General features: G+C 55.8%; 3 protein-coding genes across 5 annotated transcripts; all 3 read left to right on the forward strand.

Annotated features, from left to right (window-relative positions):
- The first annotated feature begins 376 nt into the window (after nucleotides 1–376).
- Nucleotides 377–6215, forward strand: GPR162 (G protein-coupled receptor 162). Of its 3 annotated transcripts, XM_053662265.1 has the most exons (6): nucleotides 393–447; nucleotides 725–798; nucleotides 2023–3322; nucleotides 4008–4197; nucleotides 5019–5170; nucleotides 5466–6215. In XM_053662265.1, the coding sequence occupies exons 3-6, from the start codon at nucleotides 2456–2458 to the stop codon at nucleotides 6003–6005; spliced, it is 1749 nt and encodes a 582-aa protein (XP_053518240.1). In that variant the 5' UTR covers nucleotides 393–447; nucleotides 725–798; nucleotides 2023–2455; the 3' UTR covers nucleotides 6006–6215. The 3 variants fall into 3 exon arrangements, with proteins under 3 accessions (XP_037016591.1, XP_053518240.1, XP_037016593.1); XM_037160696.2 differs by lacking the exon at nucleotides 725–798 and having other exon boundaries at nucleotides 377–447; XM_037160698.2 differs by lacking the exons at nucleotides 393–447; nucleotides 725–798 and having other exon boundaries at nucleotides 2854–2933.
- A 691-nt stretch (nucleotides 6216–6906) lies between these two features.
- P3H3 (prolyl 3-hydroxylase 3) lies at nucleotides 6907–17152 on the forward strand. Its single transcript, XM_037160647.2, has 15 exons — nucleotides 6907–7600; nucleotides 8549–8701; nucleotides 9017–9215; nucleotides 9305–9436; nucleotides 9928–10064; nucleotides 10484–10573; nucleotides 10826–10878; nucleotides 11004–11071; nucleotides 11193–11317; nucleotides 14512–14613; nucleotides 14880–15030; nucleotides 15257–15374; nucleotides 15446–15521; nucleotides 16310–16450; nucleotides 16603–17152. Exons 1-15 carry the CDS (start codon nucleotides 7115–7117, stop codon nucleotides 16762–16764), a joined length of 2193 nt encoding a protein of 730 aa, XP_037016542.2. The 5' UTR covers nucleotides 6907–7114; the 3' UTR covers nucleotides 16765–17152.
- Nucleotides 17153–18206: 1054 nt separating this feature from the next.
- GNB3 (G protein subunit beta 3) lies at nucleotides 18207–24776 on the forward strand. Its single transcript, XM_037160351.2, has 10 exons — nucleotides 18207–18347; nucleotides 18595–18681; nucleotides 18945–18983; nucleotides 21021–21127; nucleotides 21218–21281; nucleotides 21403–21565; nucleotides 21666–21732; nucleotides 21819–22020; nucleotides 23091–23307; nucleotides 24161–24776. The coding sequence occupies exons 2-10, from the start codon at nucleotides 18625–18627 to the stop codon at nucleotides 24265–24267; spliced, it is 1023 nt and encodes a 340-aa protein (XP_037016246.1). The 5' UTR covers nucleotides 18207–18347; nucleotides 18595–18624; the 3' UTR covers nucleotides 24268–24776.
- Nucleotides 24777–25485: the final 709 nt, after the last annotated feature.

Here is a 25485-nt window from a genome sequence, read left to right on the forward strand (position 1 = left end):
CGAGCTCCTCAGTCCCCGTACACCGCCAGCTGCCTCTTGGAACTTGTGTTCGTGTTGAAAACGGGATGGGGAGGGGGCAGGACACGAACCATTTCACCAATGAAGTAGGTTCCCCTCCATCTTCCTCGCCCCCTCCCTCTCGGCGCCTTCCTTGTCCCTCCTCCTGCAAGTCACCTCCGTCCAGTTCCCCGCCCTCCCAAAAGCTTTTCCCTCTCAAAAGCTTTTCCCCTGGCTCTCTCCGCGGGGCTCAGGGGCTGGAGGGTTCAGGGAGACAGGGGCTGGGGGAGCCCCGGGGGACGCAGACGGAGTGCGGCGGGCTGAGCGCAGAGGCCGGGACCGAGGGGAGGGAGAAGGGCCAAGGGTGGGGGAGGGAAGAGGCGGGCGGGCGGGAGCAGGCGGGCCGTGCCGGGAGTGCGGTCTCCTTGGCAGTGCTGGGCGCAGCCAGAGGTAAGCCGACCCCTGCCCAGTCCCCCGCGGTCCCCTCCCCTCGCCCCCCTCCCACCTCCCGCTGCCTCTTCTCCGGCCCGACCGGCCCCTCCTCCCCAGCCACCTGCTGTTGTTTCTGCCCGGGAGAACCGGTGGGCGGCACGAGGGAGGAGCCGCCTAACCTCACCCCTTCACCCCGAAGGGCGAAGAGCGCTGGACCCCAGATCCGCCCTGGAGTCCCCCAGATCCCCCTCCCACCTTCCTCTGATTTTTCTCTGCCCTTCTCTCTGTCCTTCAGATCCTTCCTGCCTTCCTCCCTCTCCGACTCCCCATCTCTTTCTTCCTGAGCCCATCGGCTGGGCCTGGGTAGGGGTGAGTGGGAAGGGGTTCGAGGTTGCCGGGGGCGGAAAGTGGGGGAGGCGCTCTCGGCCAGTTCTCTCCACCTCCCTCTGGCTGGTCATTGCCATGGCAACTGGGTGCACTGGGCTCCAGAGAGAAGACCAAGGTTGGGGGTGGACAAGTACCTCTTGAGGAGCTAAGGGTCTGGGGTTCTTACTAAGGAAACAGACCCTCCTACTGCTGCGCCCATTTTGCCTCCCATTTACCCCCAAGCCGCTATGCCCGTCCCTCCTGCCTCCGCTGGGTTTAGGGTTGCACCTGGTTTTCCTCTCAGCCCTCCCACCCCCGCCCCAGGGCTTCCCGGAGCTCGGCGGCAGGAAATTCAGGACTGTCTTCCCTCCCATCGGAGGGAAACTGGTGCTGGGGCGAAGGAGAAGAGACTCAAGGTCCCCGGGGGGGGGGGGGGGTCGGTGGGAGTTCGCCCCCTGTCACTGAGCTGCTCCTCTCTGCCTCCCCATTCCCCGCTGCTGCCTCCCTCCTTCCCAACCTTCTCTGAAGCCTTCTCTCCAGGGGTCTCTGGGCTTTTCCTTCTATTTTCAGATACTATCATTTTGCCCTCCTCTTTATTTCTCTTCTGCTAAAATTCTCCTCCTTCCTCCTAGTTCCCCCTCTTTCCATTTCTGGATGCTTCTGATGTCAGCCGTTTCCCCGCCTTCAGATTCCCTAGTCCCCCTCGGTCCCAGCCTCCACTTTCCCATCTTCTCAGTTTCCTGGTGAGATGGATGGCCATCACTCGAGTGTGGGGAAGTGGGGCCGAGCACCAAGACCCCTGGGCCCAGGAGCCTGGAAGTTCAGGGAGGGGCTGTAACACCATGTCCCAGTTTACTGTGAACCCTCGAGAAGAAACAAGTCTGCCGTCAGCAGCTCTGAAGAGAGATTCTGGGGCATGAAGATGGGGTTGAGTAGAACTGAGCAGGGGACAGGAGAAGGAAGCTGAGAGCGCTGGAGGGAGGAAAAGGGCTGAAAGGGGATAGGAGACGGGAGGTCAGAATGCCTTCTTTCCTGGAGGTCTGGAAAACACGGCTCTTAGTTGTGGGGGGTGTTTGAGCAACCATCTGATATAAGGCAGGAGAATGTTCTGAATGACCCCGTGAACCCAGTAATGTCATGTTTATAGTTTCAAGGGGAACACAAGATGCTGGTGAGAGACCAGCCTACTTCACCGGCCCCCTTCCACATCACATCTCTCCCTTGCAGTGTGTCCAGGTGGCTGAGCCCCAGCTTCACACCCCTTGGGGCATCCAGAAGACCCCTGGCCGGTCAAGAGCCAGAAGAAGAAGAGAACTGCAAGTCCCAGTATGGGGGCCGGAGCTCCCCAGCCAGCCTCATAGTGTGGAAGGCAGTCAGCTTGTCCCCCGAGTTGACTACAGGAACACTTCAGGAAGGGTCCCACCCAGTATGGAAGCTGAGGACCACCTCCACTGACCCCCAGTCTCCTCCTCTGCCCTCCACACGTGAACTTAGTTGAGTCAGTCAGGCAATGCTGAGCAGCAGGGTGGACCTAGGGGCTGCCTGCCTGGTTACAAGGCAAGGACTGTGGGCATCATGGGAGTGTGTGTGAGTGGGGCTCCTGGGTGAGACCTAGCCCCCACCCCCAGGAGTTCAAAGGGGGTGGGGGGCCAAAGATAGGATGGCTCGTGGTGGGGTGGGGCCAGAGGAGGCCTCCCTGCGCTCAAATGCATTGTCCTGGCTGGCCTGTGGGCTCCTGGCCCTGCTGGCCAATGCCTGGATCATCCTCAGCATCTCTGCCAAGCAGCAGAAGCACAAGCCACTGGAGTTGCTGCTCTGCTTCCTGGCCGGCACCCACATACTCATGGCGGCTGTGCCCCTCACCACCTTCGCTGTGGTGCAGCTCCGGCGCCAGGCTTCCTCTGACTACGACTGGAATGAGAGCATCTGCAAGGTCTTTGTGTCCACCTACTACACACTGGCCCTGGCCACCTGCTTCACAGTTGCCTCACTCTCCTACCATCGCATGTGGATGGTGCGCTGGCCTGTCAACTACCGCCTCAGCAATGCCAAGAAGCAGGCGCTGCATGCTGTCATGGGCATCTGGATGGTCAGCTTCATCCTCTCCACACTGCCCTCCATTGGCTGGCACAACAACGGTGAGCGCTACTACGCCCGAGGCTGCCAGTTCATAGTATCCAAGATTGGCCTTGGCTTTGGTGTCTGCTTCAGCCTCTTGCTACTTGGGGGCATTGTCATGGGGCTGGTCTGTGTGGCCATTACCTTCTACCAGACACTGTGGGCCAGGCCCCGGAGGGCTCGGCAGGCCCGGAGAGCAGGGAGTGGGGGTGGGCCCAAGGGGAGTGGGGCCGGGGTCCTGGGTACACGGCCAGCCTTTGAGGTGCCAGCCATTGTGGTGGAAGATGCCCGAGGGAAGCGGCGGTCCTCGCTGGATGGCTCCGAGTCGGCCAAGACATCCCTGCAGGTCACCAACTTGGTCAGCGCCATCGTCTTTCTCTATGACTCACTCACAGGGGTGCCCATCTTGGTGAGATTGGGGTCCCTCCTCCTGTTCTTCCCAAACCAGGCCCCAGCACAATCACCTGACCTCCAGCTCCATCTTCCCATCCTCTACCCACCCCCACTCCATCTGTGGGCCTCCATCTCTATCATCCATTTTCTGCTTCCCATTACCCACCCCCCACTCCATTGTCTGTTTTCCAGTTCCCACTGCTCAACTCCACCATCCATCCTCCACCCCGCTGCCCATCCTCCAGCTCGCTCATCTGTCCTGAGGCTCCACTATTCAGGACCCCAGGCCTGTGACTCAGTTGCTTAGTTCCACTCGCCATTCCCTAATTCCCTCTGGATGTCACAGGGCCTCCGAGCACTCCTGGGTGGAACCCCAGAGAGCTCACCCCGCCACCCCAGCTCTTTGCATCCCGACCTGGCCCCTATACCTGAAATTTTGTCTGTCTTCAGGTTAGCTGTAGTACCTCTGCTTCTCTCCCTGGGGACCCAGGGCTCTGCTCTAGTACTCTCCCTGACCTTCCTCTGAGTCAGTCCCTTCCCTGTCTCCACTTCCAACTTTGCTTTTGTCATGATCCGATGTGATCCGGGCCACCCCTTCCTGACTTCTTGTCCACCAGCTGCACTAGGGCATCGGATCTAGGGTCAAGTGGGCCCCCTGCGCCCTGGGCCCTGACGGAGCACATTCCTCATCCTCCCACCAGGTGGTGAGCTTCTTCTCCCTTAAGTCGGACTCGGCTCCCCCGTGGATGGTGCTGGCGGTGCTGTGGTGCTCCATGGCACAGACGCTGCTGCTGCCCTCCTTCATCTGGTCCTGTGAGCGCTACCGCGCGGACGTGCGCACAGTGTGGGAGCAGTGCGTGGCTATCATGTCCGAAGAGGATGGCGATGACGGTCAGAAAAGTGACCGGGTTTTTTTCCTGGGCATTGGACCCCTTTTCTACCCCCTTCTGCCAGCTCTTGTCTGTTTGGGGACGGGCTGCGCTGGAGTGCCCCCTGCTGGAAAGAACCTGTGCAGCCCCTGGGCTGACTCCACAACGTACACCCACTGCTTGGTTCTACACCGAGGGCTCCCTTCAAGGGGCGTTGCTTCTCCTCTCGAAATCGACATTACCCAGCTCTGCCTCCAATGGGCAGAGTGCCTGAGAAACAGTCCAGAGACCTAACAACTATAAAGGAAGGGCATGGAACTAAGGGGGGGGCTAAGCTTCCTGAATGGACACCAGCTGTAGGGACAGCCTTTTTTTTTGGGGGGGGGCAGGCGGTAACGATTGTTTCAATGAGTATGTCTGTGCGAATGCCACACTAGGGATTCAGCATTGAATGCCACGGACCACTCTGACTTTCTTCCTGGAGCTTATAGAGTAGTGGGAAGAGAAAGATTCTCCAGGGAACTTTATAAAAAGGGAGTGGAAGGTTTTTTTTTTTAAAGATTTTATTTATTTATCTTTAGAAGGGAAGGGAAGGAGAGAGGGAGAGAAACATCAATGTATGGTTGCCTTTTCATGCGTCCCCTGCTGGGAACTGGCCTGCAGGGAACTGGTCTGCAACCCAGGCATGTGCCCTGACTGGGAATCGAACCGCGATTGTCTGGTTCGCAGGCTCGTGCTCAATCCACTGAGCTACACCAGCCAGGGCGGGAGTGGAAGTTTTAAAGGGGCAGGCAGTGGTGGGCGTTCTTTGCCTGTGACCACTCTGCCTCTTTTCTCTTCTAGATGGGGGCTGTGATGATTATGCAGATGGCCGAGTGTGCAAGGTTCGCTTTGATGCCAATGGGGCCACAGGACCGGGGGACCCCACCCAGGTGAAGCTGCTGCCCGGGAGGCACATGCTCTTTCCCCCTCTTGAGAGGGTGCACTACTTACAGGTATGGGACCAGGGAATATGCCTCCTATTCTGGGTGTCCTTTCATTACTGTTCTTCAGTCTCTGTTATCCATCCCAACTGCCCATTCTCTAGTCCTGGCCTGCAGGGCACATAATGGGTAGGAAAAAGAAAGACATGACAAGAGAAGCTTCCCTTCAGAACTCTCGGGTGCATTCCATCAGAGGAGGTTTTGCTGTTTAAGGGGGTGGAGCCATCTTGCAGAGTCCCCACTTTGGTGCCTGCTCTACCCCCTTTGTCCCTGCAGCAGTTCTGGGTCTACTTGCTCCTCTCCCCAGGTCCCTCTGTCCCGCCGTCTGTCCCATGATGAAACCAACATCTTCTCTACTCCTCGGACACCAGGCTCCTTCCTGCACAAGTGGTCATCCTCTGATGACATCCGGGTCCTCCCAGCCCAGAGCCGGGCCCTGGGGGACCCTCCTGAGTACCTGGGACCAAGACAAAGGCTGGAGGATGAGGAGGATGAGGATGATGCTGAGGGTGGAGGGCTAGCTAGCCTTCGACAATTCCTGGAGGGTGGGGTTCTGGGGTCAGGTGGGGGGCCCCCACGAGGTCCTGGCTTCTTCCGGGAGGAGATCACCACCTTCATTGATGAGACACCTCTGCCTTCTCCAACTGCCTCTCCTCGCAGGCCCAGGCCCCTGGGCCTCTCACCCCGCCGACTTTCCCTAGGGTCCCCTGATAGCAGAGCCATTGGACTTCCTTTGGGACTAAGTGCGGGGAGACGCTGCTCCCTGACAGGAGGTGAGGAGAGTACAAGAGCTTGGGGAGGATCCTGGGGTCCAGGTAACCCCATGTTCTCCCAGATGACCCTGTGAGCCCAAGCAGGCCTGCTGGACTCAGAAGAGGGTGTCTGGTTGGATGATACCTCTTTCTGGCCCTGAGCCTAGGACAGCTGCCTCCAGACTCCAGGGAGATGGGCACTGTATCTGGGGTCCCAGAGCCCCAGCTATCTCCCATCCAAGTTACCAGATGCCCTACTCACCTCCCATTACCCCTAGGAAAATGTATTAAAGTCTAAAGTGTTACCATAGAAACCTCTGTGTGTGTGTGTACTGTGTCGGCAAAGGCTGTGTGGTCAGAGGCTTGGGGGGTGGAATGGCTTGTAGAGGACAAAACAGCAAGGGCAGTGGACAGAGGCACAGAAATACCCACGGAGAAAGACAAACAAACGCAAACGTGCAGACAGACACAGAGAAGGGCTTATAGGAGCATCGCATGCCGGGGCAGCACTGTTTGGGGCATTAAAGATCTTTGCTCAGATCTGTGGAGACTGTTTGAGTGTGACCTTGTCCCCATGCCTCCTTCCCCCAAATCCATGTAGGGGCTGTTATGGGATAGGAAAGGGTTTGGGCCTGACTTGCTGTTGCAGGCTTGGCATTTACCCTCCTCCATGCTGCATTCTGAAGCTCTTTTTCCAGGAGTTTTGGGCGCAGGGAGCGGGGTGCAGGGAGGGGGGGGGCGTGAGAGCATATGGAAGGCATCCATACTCCTTTTCCTGGCCCCAAGAGTGGAGGGGAACAGAGAACTCAGCCTCGGCAGTGGCTCCCACTCTATGGGCCTCAAGTCTGGTGGCTATGGTCTGAAGAGGCTCCACATGCAGTCTTTCAAAGCCCCGGGCTCGCTCCAGTTCCGGCCAGTTACCCTCTGTCCATGATTTGTTTTTGGTCTCTCATTCCATACTATCCCACTCGTCTTGCTTTCTCCACTTTATGCCTCCTGACTTCTCTCTCTCACACACTGGCCTCTCCCAGGGTTGGGTCTCAGCCCCATCAACTCTCTTTGGCTCCGCTCATTCATTCCTTTTCCTTCATCTCCTCCCTCCTCTATCTCTCCTTCCTTTCCCCTCCCTCTCCCTGCCCCCTTTCGTCTCTCTCCCTCTCCTATCCCGCATTTCCCTTCGGCAGCCGCCGGAGGCTCCGGCATAATGCTCCGGCTCCTTCGATTACTGCTGCTCCTGCTCCTGCTGCCTCCCCCGGGATCCCCTGAGCCCCCGGGCCTGGCCACGCTGTCCCCAGGAGCTCCCCCCCAGGCCCCTGACTTGCTCTACGCCGACGGCCTGCGCGCCTACTCCGCGGGGGCCTGGGCACCGGCGGTGGCGCTGCTGCGGGAGGCGCTGCGTAGCTATGGGGAGCTGGGCCGCACGCGGCAGGACTGCGGGGAGCGCTGTACTGCGGAGCTGGGGGCTGCGCTCCCGGACACCCCGAGGCCTGACTCCCGGCCAGGCCCAGCACCCGGGGCCTGGGAGCGCCTTCTGCTCCGCGCCGCACTGCGCCGCGCAGAATGCCTGAGCCAATGCGTGGCGGGAAGGCTGGGTCCCGGGGGCGCGGCGCGGCTCCGTGTGGGCAGCGCGTTGCGGGACGCCTTCCGCCGCCGGGAGCCGTACAACTACCTGCAGAGGGCCTACTACCAGGTGCGCCAGCCGCCAGGGCGACTTGTTGGGTCCTGCCCCGACTCACGTCGCTGTCCTACTTTTGCTCACCAGGAGAGGGCGGGATGCCAGCGTCAGGGCTCGGGTGGGGCCTTAGGGGGCGGTCAATGCACCTCTCCTTTCGAGGAGGTCCTTCCAAAATCACTTCTAGTACTCACTGAAGTTTTAGAGGGACAGCGTAGGGGAGAATGCAAGTGAAATTGGAATAGGATGGGGTGTTGAAGCGGAGTGAAAGTAGATCGAAGATGGAGGGAAGGGGCCTGAAATCTTAGTCGGTCTTTCTTGAAACCTATGTAGGGGTGGGGTGAGCGCGGCTTTTTCCTAGGGACGAAGTGGAGGGGGTAGCGGCGAAATCCGCCGCTGGACGGGAGGTGTGGGGAGGAGAGCGAGTGTGAGACTTTTCTCGGGGCAGGAGGGAGCTTTGGGAAGATAAGAGGAGGGGCGTCGGGCTGAGGGCCCGTGAGGAAGAATATCTGAGGGTACGGTGGGGGGGTGGGGGCAGTGGACACTGCGCAGCTACTGGCATGGTAGCTGTCGTCTACGTGGCTCGGGAAGAGGGGGCTGGTCACACACCTCAGCTCAGGGTCCTAGAGACCTACGGGTTTTGCTGGTCACTCAGGTCTCCCCCACTTAGCTAGCACCTTGCTTAGCCATCACTTCCTTCTTGTCTCCCAACTGAGGCCCCTCTGCCCACATCCCACTGGCTCCAAAGTCTAGACCTCCTTTCCTTAGCTGCCAGACTCCTGAGACTGCCAACATACTGTTGTCCAGGGACCTGGAGCTTGGGAAGTGGGCAGTCCTGACTGACAAGCCTTCCAGGAGGCTCTGGGGCAGGCCCGAGTGTGTGTCTGGAGTGCAGAGGCTGGCGAGAGGCAGAGGCCTGACACCCACACTTCGGGCACTGACTTCCTCTTTCTTCCTGCTTCTCAGCTGAAGAAGTTGGACCTGGCAGCAGCTGCAGCTCACACCTTCTTTGTAGCAAACCCCACGCACCTGCAGATGCGGGAGGACATGGCTAAGTACAGACGTATGTCTAGGGTTAGGCAGCAGAGCTTCCGGGACCTGGAGACGCCTCCACACTGGGTGAGACCCTCAGGGGGACTGCTGTCCCTTCCCCAACCCTTGACTAACAGGATGCCCAAGAATTCCTGGACTGTGACCCTGTGTGTCTTGGGCATCAGGAGATCTGGGTACTGTTCTCAGTGGCCCCGGGTGGGGAGTCCCTCTCCGGGACTTGGTTTTCTTCCTGAGGCCCACCCCTGTCTTCCCCAAGGTGAAGTGGGACCTGGAGTCCGTGCCCCAAATGAGACCAACACTCCTTCCCTTCTTTCTGCCTCCTAATCTTGTTGGGCACCGCCCCCCAAGCCAGAAGAGACTGACCATTCCCCTCTACTACAGGCGGCCTATGACTTGGGCCTGGAGCTATTGGGGCGCCAGGAGGCAGAACTGGCACTGCCCAGGCTTGAGGAGGCCCTGCAGGAGAGCCTGGCCCAGACGGAGAGATGCCGGGCTGGCTGTGAGGGGCCTGAGGAACATCAAAGGGATGAAGAGGAGGAAGGAACTGGGAGCCAGGCGGGCCTCTATGAGGCCATTGCAGGCAAGGGGCTGGGAGCGTGGTGGGTCACAGTGCTGGGAGGAGGGGCATGACAAGCTGAATAGCTTATGGGTCCTCTGTGTCCTCCACAGGGCACTGGATTCAGGTCCTGCAGTGCCGGCAGCGCTGCGTGGCGGATACAGCCACACGCCCTGGTCGCAGCTTCCCTGTCCCCGACTTCCTTCCCAGCCAGCTGAGGAGGCTGCATGAGACCCATGCTCAGGGTCAGTTGGGGAAGGGTGAGCTCTGGGGGTGATGGATTGGAAACAGGGAAAGGAAGGTTTGACTTTGAAGCTATCCTGAGCCCCATCTCTTCGTCCCTCCCATCTGTCTCTGGATCTGTAGTTGGTCAGGGCTCCATGGGGACCATCACTTCTGGAGGACTCTAACTTGCTTTCCTTGGGCACCACTGTGGAAAGCTCAGGAGACGAGTCACAGGGCTCCTTCTGCCTTTGCTGCTTCTCACCTCACTTTATTCTCTCCTCTCTTCCTTCCCTTTGAACTCTGCCCATTCAGCTCAGGTATGTTTGAATAAGCTTTGAAAAGAAGCAGTGGAGGAGCATGTCTGGTGGGGGTGGGGTGGGGGTGGAGTTGGTTGGCTTTGGGAGATCACCTTTTCTGGCTCTGCCTTTGTCCACCCGTCACTGCTGCCTCTGCCCGGGATCGTGGCCATTCTTGGTCTGCACCCCACCCCACCCTATTGTTCTGTCTCCAGTGGGAAATCTGTCCCAGGCTATGAAAAATGTCCTGAGTGTCCTGCTCTTCTATCCGGAGGATGAGGCTGCCAAGGAAACTCTGAAACAGTACCAGGCCCAGCTGGGAGAGCCGAGACCTGGCCTCGGGCCAAGAGAGGTACCCTTCTCCCACTCACCCAGTGAGGAAGCCCTAAATCAAGCAGATATACCTGAGCAGGACCCTGCACTCGTGCCCCTTCTCTAGCCCAAGCACTTGAATCACCAGAGGCAACCTCGAGTTCAGCACTGACTTGTCTTCATGCTCTACTCCCACTTCAGACTCAGCCCAAGCGCCAGCCCATCTCTCTTCCCTTAACCTCCCTGCTGCCTGCCCTGACCCTGTACACAGACTTCTCCCCCAGTTTGAACCCAGATGTCCTGAAGCTGCTGAGGGAGGAAGGTTGACTTGGGGACGCACAGTGAAGCAAGCAGGCTGTCCCCTAGAACCTGGGGCCGCCCCGCTCTCCTCCAGCCTTCATTACCCGGCCCCACCTCTCCTTGTCTCACCCCTGCTCCCTGTTGTCCATTCCGCCTCAGGACATCCAGCGCTTTGTCCTTCGATCCTTGGGGGAGAAGAGACAGCTCTACTATGCCATGGAGCACCTGGGGACCCGCTTCAAGGATCCTGTGAGTGACTCCATTTCTGTCTGTCCCACTTCCATGTGTAAAGCTGTTAGCACAGCACTTGGCAAATAGTGCTACATACGTTGTTTTTGTCGTTGCTGTTGTTCTGGCAGAGTTTGGCCCAGTGCTGAGGGCTTTTTCCACCTCTACCTTGCTCCCTGGAAACAGGAGAACCTTAATGTGGTAGTTCAGGGACTAATATCAGAGATCAGGGCTAGATTTGGTGGGTGATGGTGCTTTTCTTGACTGTTCCAGGATCTCTGGACTCCGGCAGCTTTCATCCCTGAGACACTTAGAGAAAAACTCAGGTAGGAGATGCCAGTGGTGTCCACCCTGAGCTGGAAGGTGACAGAAGGGGTCCTGGGAGGCTGGGTCTGGGGAAGATGGGTTGAACCGGCCTGTGCATCCACTGAGCATATCTCTCACCCCTGAGAGAGGATCAAGAGCCTCGGCCTTGGGACCATGAGCCTCCACAGCCAAAGCCTTTGACTGACTGGAAGGGTAAGTCCCTGGGAGAACAGGAGGCAAGAGCCTGGAGGGTCTGGGGCTGCCAGCTGGGGCTACTGCTGGGCCTGCCTTCAGGAGACCCTTGGTCCCCTCTGCCTTGTCCCTTCCCCTGCAGATGTCCTCCTCATGGAGGGAGTAACCCTGACCCAGGATGCAAGGCAGCTGAATGGGTCAGAGCGAGCAGTGCTGGACGGTCTGCTCACCACAGCCGAGTGTGGGCTGCTGCTGCAGCTGGCCAAGGTAAGAATACCTGTGGGTAGGCGGCACACTGGGACCCAGGCACAACTGCCTGCCCCTGTTCTGCTTTCTCTGATTCTCCACTGGGGACTAGGCTTGCCACTGCCTCTGTGCTGTAGACAAGTTCCTTTTCATCTCATCTTAGAGGCCATGGGGTGGATGTTCTTTACCAACAAATTTTGCCAGAAGTTGATAGGAAGAACAAAAACAAACAAAAAAAACCAGACCCCAGCCAGGTAGCTCAGTTGGTTAGAGCATCGTCCTGATACACCAAGGTTGCAGGTTCAATCCCTGGTCAGGATACATGCAGATAAAAGATTGTATCTGGGCAAGGTTGCAGGTTCTACCAATGACTGCATAAGTAAATGGAACAACAAACTGATGTGTGTGCGTGTGTGTCTCTCTCTCCAAACATCAGTAAACAAAAACAAAAAAATAAAGGCATAAAAAAGTGTTAGTATGTGGATGCGGATTCCTTGGAGTTTCATCTCTGGCCTGGCTGATGGCTCAGTGGACACAGGCTTTTTTCCCATCCATCGAAGTCCCCCCTAGTTCGAGTTGAATGATTTACATTCACCAGGTTGAACCTGCTGTTTTATGACGCCACATTCTTCTTCAACACACACTCTCCGAGCACCTGCTGCGTGCTGGAAACTTCTGGGTTCCAGGGAGGCATAGTTGAACATGGACCCTGCATCCCGGAGCTCATTGTAGAGAGGAGTCAGATATGGAGACACACAATTAGAGTGAGTAATATGTTTGGTAAAGGAAGTATGTACTCCTTCAAACAGAAACACTAAAATGCGCCCTGGCTGGTGTGGCTCAGTAGATTGAGCACCAGCCTGTGAGTCCAAAGGTCACTCGGTTTGATTCCCAGTCAGGGCACATGCCTGAGTCGTGGGCCAGGCCCCCAGTTGGGAGTGTGCAAGAGGCAACCAATGGATGTTTCTCTCACACATTGATGTTTCTCTCCTTCCATTCCCCCCTCTCTAAAAATAAAATCTTTTGAAAAAGCACTGAACTGCAAGGTCATTAAAGGCTTGGGGTAGGGGTGGCCTCTGAGCTCAGTCTTAAGGATAAGTTAATGAGGCAGAGAAAGAGGGGAGCATCAGGAGAGGAGGGAGAAGGCCAAGATGTTCTGGGAGCTGCAGTGGAGCTTGGAGGTTAAGAGCATAAGGGCAGACCCCGCAATGACCACCTGTGTGACGTTGGGCAATGTATTTTAGCATCTCTGAGCCCAGTTTCCTCTAGTATAAAGTGGGGCTAAATACAGCGAGGATTTAATGAGTTGGTACATGGTAAAGACCTTAGAAGAATATAGAAATGTTCAGCATTTAGCTGTCACTATTGTCATCAGGCTGTTATGTTATTCAGAGATGTTATAGGGGAGAGGTCCAGAGCTGGAATCACAGGGGAGATGGTAAAGGGCCTTCTGCAGCCCCGAGGAGGGTATCACAGCTTAAGGAAGGGTAGAAGGAGCCGGTGCCATCCTGTAGAACTGGTGGACCCCCCTAGTGGCAGTGTGGAGAAATACAGCGGGAGAGAAAAGGAAGGGGGAGACCCTGGGGTGATGCAGGAGCGCCACTGCTTTGGGTTAGGTCCTCATTTCAAGGGAGTGAAAAGAGGGGGACAGATGAGAAATATTTAGAAAATCAAATAGAAAAATTAAGGACTAAATCTATGTGGGGTGAAAGGATGGCGTCAAGAATAACTCCCAAGTATCAGGCCCTTCTGTTCCTTGATCACACCAAACTCATTCTGCCCTCGGGACCCTCGCACTTGCTGTTTCTGCTGCCCGAACCTCTCGGACGTTGCAGTGGCTCCTTCGTATCATTTGGTTTCAGTTGAAATGTCCCCTCATCAATTACTTGTCCCCAAACTCTTGCCTGGGCACTCTCAAGGTTGTAGCCCTGTTTTTATTTTCTTGATAACACTTATCTGAATTGGTCTGGTTGGTTGGTTTATTATCTGAAAATATAAACCTTATGAGCAGGGACCTTTTCATATTCACAATTGTATCCCCAGTGCCTAGAAGAGTACCTGGCACACACTAGATGCCGAGTACAAATGCATTTGTTGAATGAATGAATGAATGAATGAATACAAGAATAAAATATTAGATGGCTTGCCTGATAAGGTGGTTTCTCAGAGATGAGGTTTATGTAATGGGGTAAATAGGTAGTGATACTTTATTTGTTTTATTATTTTTTAAAAAAATATTTATTTATTTTTAGAGAGAGGGTATGGAGGGAGAAAGAGAGAGAAACATCAATGTGTGGTTGCCCTCGTGTGCCCCCTACTGGGAACCTGGTGTGCAACCCAGGCATGTGCTCTGACTGGGAATCAAACCAGTGACCCTTTGGTTTGCAGTCCAGTGCTTAATCCACTGAGCCACACCAGATAGGGCTAATCTGTGATACTTTAACCGAGTTTCAAAAAGCAGACAGAAGAATAGGTGTCAAGAAAGGACATCCAACCCTGGCTGGTGTAGCTCAGTGGATTGAGCGTGGGCCTGCGAACCAGACAATCACGGTTCGATTCCCAGTCAGGGCACATACTGGGGTTGCAGGCCAGTTCCCTGCAGGCCAGTTCCCAGCAGGGGATGCATGAAAGGCAACTATACATTGATGTTTCTCTCCCGCTCTCTTTCCCTTCCCCTCTAAAGATAAATAAATAAAATATTTAAAAAAAAAAGAAAAGAAAGGACATCCAAATACCAGGAGACCACCGCTCAGGTGATGGCAGTTTTGTGTAGCTGTTGGGTAATTAAGACTTCGTGTCAAGGGTTCTCAAGTTCTCCAGGCTCGTAAACTGGGAAGAGGTCAGAGAGAGATAGGTTGGCTGGACCTGGCCTGACTATCAAACTTCCCACTGGAGTCATGTTTCCAGAGGGCCTCCTCTATTCTTGGCTCCTCGGGGATGAATGAGAAGCCCTTCCTGCACCCATTTCCCAGCTGTGGGATGCTCTCCAGAGTTCTGTGCACAGGCCCCTCAGCCAGGAATCCCAGGTCTTTACCATAGAGTGGCATTCTGACAAGAAGGTAGTCATTTTCTGGGAAGGGCAGCAGCTTAGGAAGAGGAACCACCAGAGAACTCTGGAAGCTTCTAGCCTCTTCCAGGGAATGGGAGGGTTGTAGCCTGTGGGCAGTCTGAGGCCAAAGGGCAGGGACTCCACAGTGAACTCTCTCCCTCTTTAGGATGCAGCTGAGGCAGGAGCCAGGTCTGGCTATCGGGGCCGCCGCTCCCCTCACAGCCCCCACGAACGCTTCGAGGGACTCACAGTGCTCAAGGCAGCACAGGTGAGAGCGGAGGCACCCATGTGCTGGTCTGATGCCCAGGACTGGGGCAGAGGGTGTACAGGAGGCTGGGCACCAGGGCCTGGGCTTCTCCTATGGAGGGGCTCTCCTGGGGCTGACAGTCCTTGAGTCCTCTGCCCAGGACTGAGGACGGGTTGTTGTGGAGCCAGTAGAAGGAGCAGTTGAGGCTGATGGACAGAGCTGGCTGCAGAGAGACTCCAAACCCATGCTTCTACTGCCTTTCTTGCCCTTCCTTCCACTACCTGTAGCTGGCCCGTGCTGGGGCTGTGGGCACTCAGGGTGCTAAGCTGCTTCTGGAGGTGAGCGAGCGTGTGCGGACCTTAACTCAGGCCTACTTCTCCCCCGAACGGCCCCTGCATCTCTCCTTCACCCACCTGGTGTGCCGTACTGCCATCGAAGGTAACCGCCAGGACCCCACTGATCCTCCCCAGCCTCGGGTCCCCGTGAGGCACTGCATACTCTCAGCAACCCCACACTGTGGGTTTATCTTCACTCCTGAAAGACTGTGATTCCCCTGCCCTGCTGGGGCTGGCCTCTCTGTTCAGTGGTGAGACCCAAGCTTCAGGGTGGGTGTGGGAGGTGGTGGACAGGCACGGGGCATTCACAAGGCCCCGTTGCCTCCTAGGGGAGCAAGAGCAGCGCATGGACCTGAGTCACCCCGTACACGCCGACAACTGCGTCCTGGACCCTGACACGGGAGAGTGCTGGCGGGAGCCCCCAGCCTACACTTATCGAGACTACAGGTGGGCAGGTCCTCCAGGGGCCTGGCAGGGAGACCTGGCTTGAGGTCTCACTGCCTGTCTTCCTCCTCCAGCGGAGTCCTCTACCTCAATGACGACTTCCAGGGCGGGGACCTGTTCTTCACAGAGCCCAACGCCCTCACTGTCAGGGTAAGTGGGGTGGGGGTGGGGATAGGGAGCCCAGCTGTGGGCTCAGGATTCAAAACAGAAGGTTCCCAGAGGCAAATGCAGGGAAATGGCTGGGGCCACGTTAACCCTCCCCTTCCCTGGCTTCCCCAGACCTCGTCACCATTGTCTGTGTTCAGGGGTTCTCTTAGCAGAAGTTGATTATGCCCCACAGGGAGATTTCAAAGGGCCCCTCCAGACTCTGCCTTCAGTGCGTGCCTCACCTCCTACAGGAGGGCGGGTGAGCACCGAACCCCAAGTCCCTATTCCAGGTAGAGACCAGGGGCTGGAAATAGGGAGATGGAGAAGGAGACAGTGATTTCTCATTGTCTGTTGCTCTGTCTTACCCAGTCCTCTGTCTCTGCTCACTGCCACCAGCTACCTATAATCCAAGCCTTCCTTGGGGAGGAAGAATGTCCCCACGGTCCTTATCCCCAATACACAGAGTCTGGTCCTCTGCTCATTTCTGCAGATTACTTCACACCCAGGTCAAAGGATTGGACAAGAAGAGTCAGGGTACCAGGGGAAGGAGCCAACAGGGGACCCCGATGAAGTCCCGTCTCCCTTTGGCTCCAACTCCTTTAGCCTCCATTTGTGCTCCCCAAGTGGAGGTCAGCTTCCCATCTGCCCCAAGATAGTCCCTGAATTAAGGAGTGGGAAGTGATGGGCAAGACAGCTGACCTTCTGGTGCCCCCTGCCCTTCTTGATCTGGGAGTCAGGGCCAAGTTCTCTGAAGGTCTATCCCTGGAGCTGAACCTGCCCTCATTCCCCAGGCTCAGGTTCGTCCTCGCTGTGGACGCCTCGTGGCCTTCAGCTCTGGTGGGGAGAATCCCCACGGCGTGTGGGCCGTGACTCGCGGCCGGCGCTGCGCCCTGGCACTTTGGCACACGTGGGCACTGGAGCACAGGGAGCAGGTGAGGAGGAGCAGAAATAGAAAGGATGTCTCTCCTGGTGTGTGAAGCCTGGCAGGCTGGTGGGTGAGGGGCAGGCACTGAGATGACCCAGGGAGGGTCTTGGGGGAGTGTGGATGCAGGGAATTGGGCCAGACTCTCCTCCCACCTCCCAGGAGTGGACAGAAGCCAAAGAGCTGCTGCAGGAGCCAGAAGAGGAGGAGGAGGAGGAGGAAGAAATGCCCAGCAAAGACCCTTCCCCAGAACCCCCCAGCCGCAGGCTTCAGCGGGTCCAGGACAAGGCTGGGAAGCTGCCTCGGGTCCGAGAGGAGCTGTGAGGGACTGAGCCAGCTCCTTGGAGATGTGGCCACCTGACTTGTGACGGCTGCCTTGATGCCAGGACCTACAAGAAGACTCCATGTGACAGGAGCAGAACATGGAGCTCTCGGTCCCCGTACTCCCACCATCATGGGGATCACAAGGGCTGTCCAGCCCTGGACTCAGAGGACGCTGCACGGACCAGCCTTGAGCTCACCAGGTCTGAGGAGCCAGGGCTGGCCCTAGTTGATGGAGCTCCAGCCCTGGGCAAACAGAGGATGCAATGTCTCCCTGGGAAGAAGTGACAGGGAGCAGGGCCTGACTGCTTCAGATAAGGGGGGATGAGAAGGGAGAATAACCCCACTGCCCTCTCCCAGCCTGTCAATAAAGAACTTGAAGATTCCCTCAGCCCAGGCCCATCAGTGTGTCACAGTTTGGCTGGAGGTGGGAGTGGCTATGGCTGGCCTGGGTGGAGACCTGTCCTCAGGCCTCAGGGAGGCGGGGCCCCTCAGGCCTGTGATTTGTCAGGGAAATCTCAGCCACCTGCTCCCCTCATGCAAATACACCCAAAACCCTGACAGCTGCTCCTTGGGCCTCCAACTCTAAGCCCTGTTTTCCCTCTGAGCTTGGCCAAGACCTAGAGCGGCCTGATCCTAAAGGCTCCTGCTTTCACAGCCTCAGCAGGACCTCGGGAGTCGTGGGGGCAAGGAGTGCACCAAACCCAGATGGGAACAGGGGATGGGATTACCTTCCACCTGCAAACCTTTCTACACCCAGGGCAGGGGCAGGCCCATCCATCCTTCCCGAACCCCCTGTGCTCCCACCGCTGCCCCCGACCTAGGATCAGATCCTGGGGCAGCTGGTTGGGGTTTGTCGGGAAGAAGGATTATCCAGATCAGTCCTGTCTAATCTCAGCTCCCACCTGCACCCTCCCTGTAGTCACTGGAACCCTCTTCCCCCACCCACTGAGCTCAGGAAGACAGTTTGGGTGTGGACAATGGGCCATGTCTCACCCTCACGTTCTGACTGGCCTGGTTGCTAGGCAGGCCCTGACTGCCAAGATCACCACCACTGGTGGGGGCCAGCGTCCAGGGGCACTGCCGGAGCTCTGGTGGCTACTGCTCCTTCCCATCCTCCCAAACTCAGCCTTTAATCCTCACAGCTTTGCTCTAATCCTATGGGCCCCGATGCTCTTCTCTCTGCCTGCAGAGAGACCCATCAGGGAAGCACCCCTTCTACCCCTCCTCCCTCCAGGGCTTGTTGTGGGGGGCTGCTCCTCTATAGCACCGCATTCCTGCTCCTCCCCCTCCCCCTGGCTGGGCCCAAGTCTCTCTGGGAGCCACACACCTCTCCGTGTCCTCTTCCCCACCTCTGCCAGCTGATTTCATTTGCCTGACGTAGCCATCATCGTTGGCCCTACCCTTCCCTGTCAGTGCCACTGCCCCCCCCCCCCCCCCCCCCCCCCCCAGAGTGGGGCCAGGCCAGGCCAGCTCCTCTGGCAGCAGAGCTGGGGCAGGTGACGGGCTGGCGTGGCTGCTGAGGGAGTGAGGAGGCGCCTGGGAACCGGAGCTGGAAACCTGGGAGAGGTCCAGTCAGAGCCCAAGTAAGAGGGAGCCAGCCTGGCTCTGCTCTCTGCTGCTGGGGGCTGCAGGGGGGGCTTGGGCAGGGCTGGGGCTGGCTGCAGAGGACTCCAGACTTGGGGGGCTGGTGGGGGAGGTGGCATAGGCCTTCCGTCCTTTCCCCATTTCTTGGAATGGGCTCCAACCCTCATGAGCAGTCAGGCGTGGGGTGTGAGGGACAGAAACATGGTTTTCTGGGGATCCCCTATACCTACCCCGTGTTCCTGGCAGGAGCCCGAGCTACCCCTCAACCTGGCAGCCATGGGGGAGATGGAGCAGCTGCGGCAGGAAGCGGAACAGCTCAAGAAGCAGATTGCAGTAACCCCAGAAATACCCCACATGGCAATCCCAGGAAACATAGAAACAGGGACATGAGGGAGTGCGGCCTGGTGGGGAGGAGGCTGGATTCACTTTTGAGCGACCCCTTAGAGACCCCTGACTTGGAAGTGACTGGAGGCTTTCTGAACCTCATACTTGAGATGTCCCCAAACTGTAGAGCCCCAACCCACCCACCTCAGGGACCCATGTGCCCCCACCTCCCACTCTCCCCTCCCCTCCCCTGATGTCTGCTTTCCCCCCAGGATGCCAGGAAAGCCTGTGCCGACACCACGATGGCAGAGGTGAGACTTCTGTCCCCCTGAGGCAGGGCCTGGGGGAAGGAGAAGGGATGGGAACTCCCCGGCCAGTCCAAGCTTTAGTACAGTATGTCCTTGGAATGAGAAATAACATTAATTAATTCATTCAATAAACAGTGAGATCAGGGCCCGTATTGGAGGCTAAGGCCAAGATGCTGTCCCTATTGTCATCCATAAAACAGGAGGGACTCACCCCTCACCTTGCAGGGTGGCGAGCAGGAAGAAAGGGACGGTCCTTTGTCCATCACAAAGCCCTATGGACTCCAGTTATTGTTTAATACTGTATTTCATCAATCCTAAGATGCACACCTTTCCACATTTTGACATTTCTGAAATCGAGATGCACCCAACACTAGATGGTGCCTTACAACTAAAATTGGCAGCATTTTTTCTTTCTTAGTGATACTTAAAAGAACAGTGCTTCCTAGAGTTGGTTGTACTTCAGAGAGGATTAAATATCTTTTTTAAAAAATCCTCACCCAAGACACACTGCTTTTAGAGAAAGAGGATGGGAGGAAGGGAGGGAGGGAGAGAGAGACCGATTGGTTGCCTTTTGTACGTACCCCATCTGGGGTGGAACCTGCAGCCAAGGCATGTGCCCTGACCAGGAATCGAACCTGCAGACTTTCAGTGTACAGGACAATGCTCCAATCAAAGGAGACACACTGGCCAGGGCAGGATTAAATATCTTACTAAGAGTCAGCATTTATTTTTTTTCCTTTTAAAGATTTTATTTATTTTTAGAGAGAGATTAAAGAAGGGAAGAGGGAGAGAAACATCAATGTGTGGTTGCCTGTCACGTGTCCCCCACCAGGAACCTGGCCCACAACCCAGGCATGTACCTGACTGGGAATAGAACTGGTGACCCTTTGATTTGCAGGCTGGCACTCAGCCCACTGAGCTGCACCAGCCAGGGCAAGAATCAGCATTTACTGAACACTTACTGTGAGCCAGACACTGGGCTAAATTGCTTAAATACATAATTTCATTTAATTTTCTTTTTTAAAGCTTAATTTTTTTTTTTTTTAGATTTTATTTATCTTTAGAAGGGAAAGGAAGGAGAGAGGGAGAGAAACATCAATGTATGGTTGCCTCTTGTGTGTCCCCTGCTGGGAATTGGCCTGCAACCCAGTCATGTGCCCTGACTGGGACTTGAACTTCAAACCTTTGGTTCGCAGGCCCGCACTCAATCCACTGAGCTACAGCAGCCAGGGATAAAACTTACTTTTTTAAAAATTGATTTTTTGAGGGAGAGAGAAACATTGATTTATTGTTCCACATATATATGCATTCACTGGTTGATTCTCGTATGTGCCCTGACCGGGGAGTGAACCTGCAACCTTGATATATCAGGATGATGCTCTAGCCAACTGAACTAACTGGCCATGGAAATTTCACTTAATTTTTATAACAACCCCATAAGGTAGGTGCTATAAACATTTTATGGATGAGGACAAGCTCAGAGAGGTTGAGTAACTTGACCAAGATAATAGAGCAAGCAAACGGCAAATCAAGTCTATTGGCTCTGGAGCCTCAGACAAGTCTAGAAGCTGGGTAGAGTCTAAGGGGCACAGGACAACAAAATCCAGGAGGGGCAGTTCAAGGCCATGGTGATTCCCTGGATACCCAGTTAAAGAGTTAGCTATGCTGGAGTGGTGTGTGCGGGCCGGCTCCCAGTGGTTTGGAATGGTCGAATGTGTACGTATCTCCCTACGTTCGTGTTCAGTGACTTCACATTGGCGGCTTGAAATTGGCTTGAAATTGGTTGCGGTGGGAGAATTACAGGATAGAAATCACCCACCCACCTCCCCTCCCCCTCCCTCACTGGAGAGAGTTGTTAAACCCTTAACAACATGCCACTGGCCGTCTCTCACATCAACCCAAGCCACTCCATGGCAGGGACTGATCTTTTCAGGCTGGAGGCTGACCCAGAACGGAAACTTGTACGGATCAGTGGCTGTGACACTGACATCTGGGCACATGCCCTACTCACCCTGGTTTCTAACACCCCCTTTGCTGCAGCTTGTGTCTGACCTAGAAGTCGTGGGACGAGTCCAGATGCGGACAAGGCGGACGTTAAGGGGACATCTGGCCAAGATTTATGCCATGCACTGGGCCACTGATTCCAAGTGAGGCTTGAGGCGTGCCCCGAGAGGAGGGGAAGCAGGAAGGAGAGGCTTGGGTGACACGGGGCGTGACGTGGGGTGTCCTCTCCCCAGGCTGCTAGTAAGTGCCTCACAAGATGGAAAACTGATCGTGTGGGACACCTACACCACCAATAAGGTACCAGCCTTGCTACCTGCCCCTCACCACACTGTCCGTCCCTGGGGACATTGTGCCTCCCTTCCTATCCACCTGGGAGCTCAGCCCGGGCCCTGCCCCTGCTCACCCTGACCTCCTGCAGGTACATGCCATCCCTCTGCGCTCCTCCTGGGTCATGACCTGTGCCTATGCCCCATCGGGGAACTTTGTGGCGTGTGGGGGGCTGGACAACATGTGCTCTATCTACAGCCTCAAATCCCGTGAGGGCAATGTCAAGGTCAGCAGGGAACTCTCTGCTCACACAGGTGAGAAACCCTGTTTTCCTATCATGGTGCTACCGGGAAGCCCTGGGGTGGGGTGGGGGTTGTGGCTCTGAAGCCAGGACACTGTCCTAACCACCCCCAGGTTATCTCTCCTGCTGCCGCTTTCTGGATGACAACAACATTGTGACTAGCTCAGGAGACACCACGTGGTGAGGACTGAACACTGTGGGTGCTGGGCTGGGCAGGCAGTTCTGTCCTGGTCTTTTTCTGTGACAGCCTCCCCTCCTCTTGGCAGTGCTCTGTGGGATATCGAGACCGGGCAGCAGAAGACTGTGTTTGTGGGACACACAGGGGACTGCATGAGCCTGGCTGTGTCTCCCGACTACCAACTCTTCATTTCCGGGGCTTGTGATGCCAGCGCCAAGCTGTGGGACGTGCGGGAGGGGACCTGCCGGCAGACTTTCACCGGCCATGAGTCGGACATCAACGCCATCTGTGTGAGTCCCAGTGTGTTCCACCCCCCAGGGCCACTGCACCGCCCTTTGCTGCCTCCCAGGGCTCCCGGCCCTTGGCTTTTTAACTTTCTACTTTGAAGTAACTTCACCTTACAGAAAAGTGTGAGAGTAGCAAAAAGAGCTCCCACCCACCCTGCACCCATACTCACTGTTAACATTTTACCGCATTTGTTGTATCTTCCTCTCTCTGTAGGGGAAGGGATGAGGGATGGGGGCTAGTTGGACGGACAGATGATTGATGGCTAGCTAGCTAGACCAACACATAACACCTAGTTGTAGACACGCCTTTTGTTGCTATGGTTCTCCCTGGTTTTTTGAGAGTAACTTGCAGACATTGTGTCTCTTTACCCCTTAAATACCTCAGGGTGTATTTCCTAAACACAGGCCATTCTCCTAGATAGCCACAATGTAATTCTTAAAATCAGGGAATCTAACATTGAGACAACACTGCAGTCTACAGTCTGTCATTGCACCTCGCCAATCATCTCGAGCATGTCTGCAATAGCAGTTCCCCCCCACCAGGAACGTGTACGGCGTTTTCTTGCCACATCTGTTTCCTATAATTGGGAACTGTTTTCTACCTTTGACTTTCATGACATTGAGATTTTGAAAGAGTACAAATCAATTTTCTGTAGGCTTTCCCTCTATTTTGAGTTGATCTGACACTTCCTCGTGATGAGGTTCAGGCTATGCATTTGCACTCGGCCCTGCTCCCACACTCTGATCCAGCTGACTAGTGGGAAGTCAGAGATAACCTCCGCCCTTCTAGCCACGTGACCCTGGGCAAGCTGCAGGCGCTCCCTCAGCCTCCTGGGCATAATGCTGGCCTGCAGCGCTGTCATGAGGAGGAAGTGAAGGGTACAGGGGACTCACCAGCATGCATGAAGAGCAATGCGGTGGCCTTTCTCACTGCAAGCCAGGGGAGGGGCAGGCAGGGAGGCTGGGAGAAGGAGCTTGCCTCAGAGCCACCAGGGCAGGAGTCAGGTAGAGGGCAGGAGAGGCAGCAGCTGCTCAGGTCTGAGTCCTGACCTCCTTGCCACCTGTGCCCTCAGTTCTTCCCCAACGGAGAGGCCATCTGCACAGGCTCAGATGACGCCTCCTGCCGTCTGTTTGACCTGCGGGCGGACCAGGAGCTGACTGCCTATTCCCACGAGAGCATCATCTGTGGCATCACATCTGTGGCTTTCTCCCTCAGTGGCCGCCTGCTCTTTGCAGGCTACGATGACTTCAACTGCAATGTCTGGGACTCCATGAAGGGCGAGCGTGTGGGTAAGGGCCAGCCCAGCCCCCCCCCCTGCTGCCTCAGCCAGAGGTACTCTCCATCTAGCTCCCCTTGTTGGGAACCCCTTGCTGCTATTCCCTAATTATTAGATAACTCTGAGCACTATCCCTGGAATCCAGTCCCCCTGTGGTTCCCAATGTAGGATCATCTTCTCTGAAAGAAAAGTTGCTTTAAGGGGCCCTTCTCCTTTGCCCAATGCCATGGCTGCTCCTTGCCAAAGGAGCTCCTTCCCATGATCCCCAGACCTGAGGACCTTGAATGTCTAGTCAGGTCTGGGTTTCAGGGGCATCCACTGAAGGACAGGGCAGTCTCAGGGAACTGTGCAATCAGCTGGGCCCTGACCCCAAGCTTGGGGCATATCTAGGACCAGGCTGGTCCGCAGGTGAATCAGGTAGTGCAACTTCTCCTCTTGGGAGAGGTCAGGGGCTGAATGAAAACAACACTGGCCACAGAGTCAGGATCCAAATCCTAATTCTGGGGCTTACTTTCTGAGTGCCCTTGGGCAAGTCACTTCTCTGGGCCTTAGTGTCTTTGTTTGGAAACAAAGCAGCAGCATGACAGGGCCACTTTCCCATTTTCCAGAGCCCACCAAGATGCTCCTTGCTCTTCTCATAGCACACTGACACTTCGAACCTTTCCCCATCCGTCTCTACCCCTCTTCCACCCCAGGTTCCTGAGAAAGCCTGACACTTAGGGCTAATCCTGCTTCTGTTTTTCAGCCTCCATCAGGGGGCTAAATTCAGAGCCTGGCCTACCTAGGCCAGGGTACCTGTGCATGCACACGCACTCCCTGCCAAACGAGCACGTGGAGACATGCCGTCTCCTCTCCCTTTTCCTCAGGCATCCTCTCTGGCCACGACAACAGAGTCAGCTGCCTGGGGGTCACAGCAGATGGGATGGCGGTGGCCACTGGCTCCTGGGACAGCTTCCTCAAAATCTGGAACTGAGGAGGCTGAAGGGGGGAGGTAAAAGGCCATGAAGACACTCAGCTGCCCCTTCTCCTGCCCACTTTCTTTAAGGCTCCTTTAAGGCTTTCTCTTCTATATCCCGCCTGCCATTCCCACCAAGCTTTCTCCTTTGAAGACAGTGGGGAACACAGGGAGTGTACCTTGGGGGGGCAGCATCAGGGACAGGCGGAGAACTGCCCCATCTCCTCCCATGGCCTCCCCTCGCCGTGGTCGTGACGGTTTCGCCCTTAGTGAACAAGGACAGCTGACCCCTCCCCAGCCCTTGGCAGTCCGGCAGGCTTCCAGTGTGAGGCTCCAGGCCCCAGGGTCCCTCCCCCGGGCTCCTCCCTTTGTCCGGACCTGTGTGGTGTAGGGTGCTCAGCCCGACTATGGCTCTGGCACCACCAAGATCCTGGCCCCCTTTTCCTTCATGCTTTCTCCTTTTTCTACCATCTTCTACTTTTTTTTTCCTCTGCAAAGTACCTGCAATAAAGTACAGTACCCTGATATATCTTTGATGTTTGGCTTCCACCCTGCTTATGTTCCAAAAAGATTCAGTTCCCACTTAAGTAATAAAGTATTGTGGGTACAAGGATAAAGGTTGGGTACCAGACAGCTTGTGGGCAGAAAGTAGGGGCGAGGCAGAAGCCCAAGTCTTGTGGGGAAGGCCTGGGATGGGTCAGGAAGAGAAGGCATTCACCAGTGGCTGGAGCACGTGCCCAGCAGTTCACCACAGCCTGCCTGTGGTGCACGCATGTGTGTTTGTACGGTAGGATTATGTTGAGAAGGAATCAGATGATAAAAGGAAGTGGGGAACCATTGACAAATTTTTAGCAAAGTAGTAACGTGATCAGATACACTTCTCAGAAAGATGATCCTAGGAGCAATGTAGGTCGATAAAATGGAGGGAGGGGACAGAGGAGGGAGTGAAGGAAACACGTAGCAAGCATGTGGCAAGAAATGCAAGAGCAATAGGACAGAGGGGACAAGGGGAGGGATAGGAAAGAGATTAAAGACATAGAATCAGCAGGATTTAGTGACCGGGTGCTAGAATATGGGGTGTTAAGAGGGATTCAAAATGATGGCAAAGGTCTGGGTTTGGCTGGACAATTCTGTTATTTACAGGGATAAAGAAGAGGGAAAGGGAAACAGGCTTTGGGGGAAAGATCACAAATTCAACTTTACTCAACTGACTTTGAAGTGCCCATGGGGCAGCCG

The sequence above is a fragment of the Artibeus jamaicensis genome, unplaced genomic scaffold (assembly GCF_021234435.1).
Source record: "Artibeus jamaicensis isolate MK-2021 breed Jamaican fruit bat unplaced genomic scaffold, CSHL_Jam_final contig_233, whole genome shotgun sequence".
NCBI lineage: Eukaryota > Metazoa > Chordata > Mammalia > Chiroptera > Phyllostomidae > Artibeus > Artibeus jamaicensis.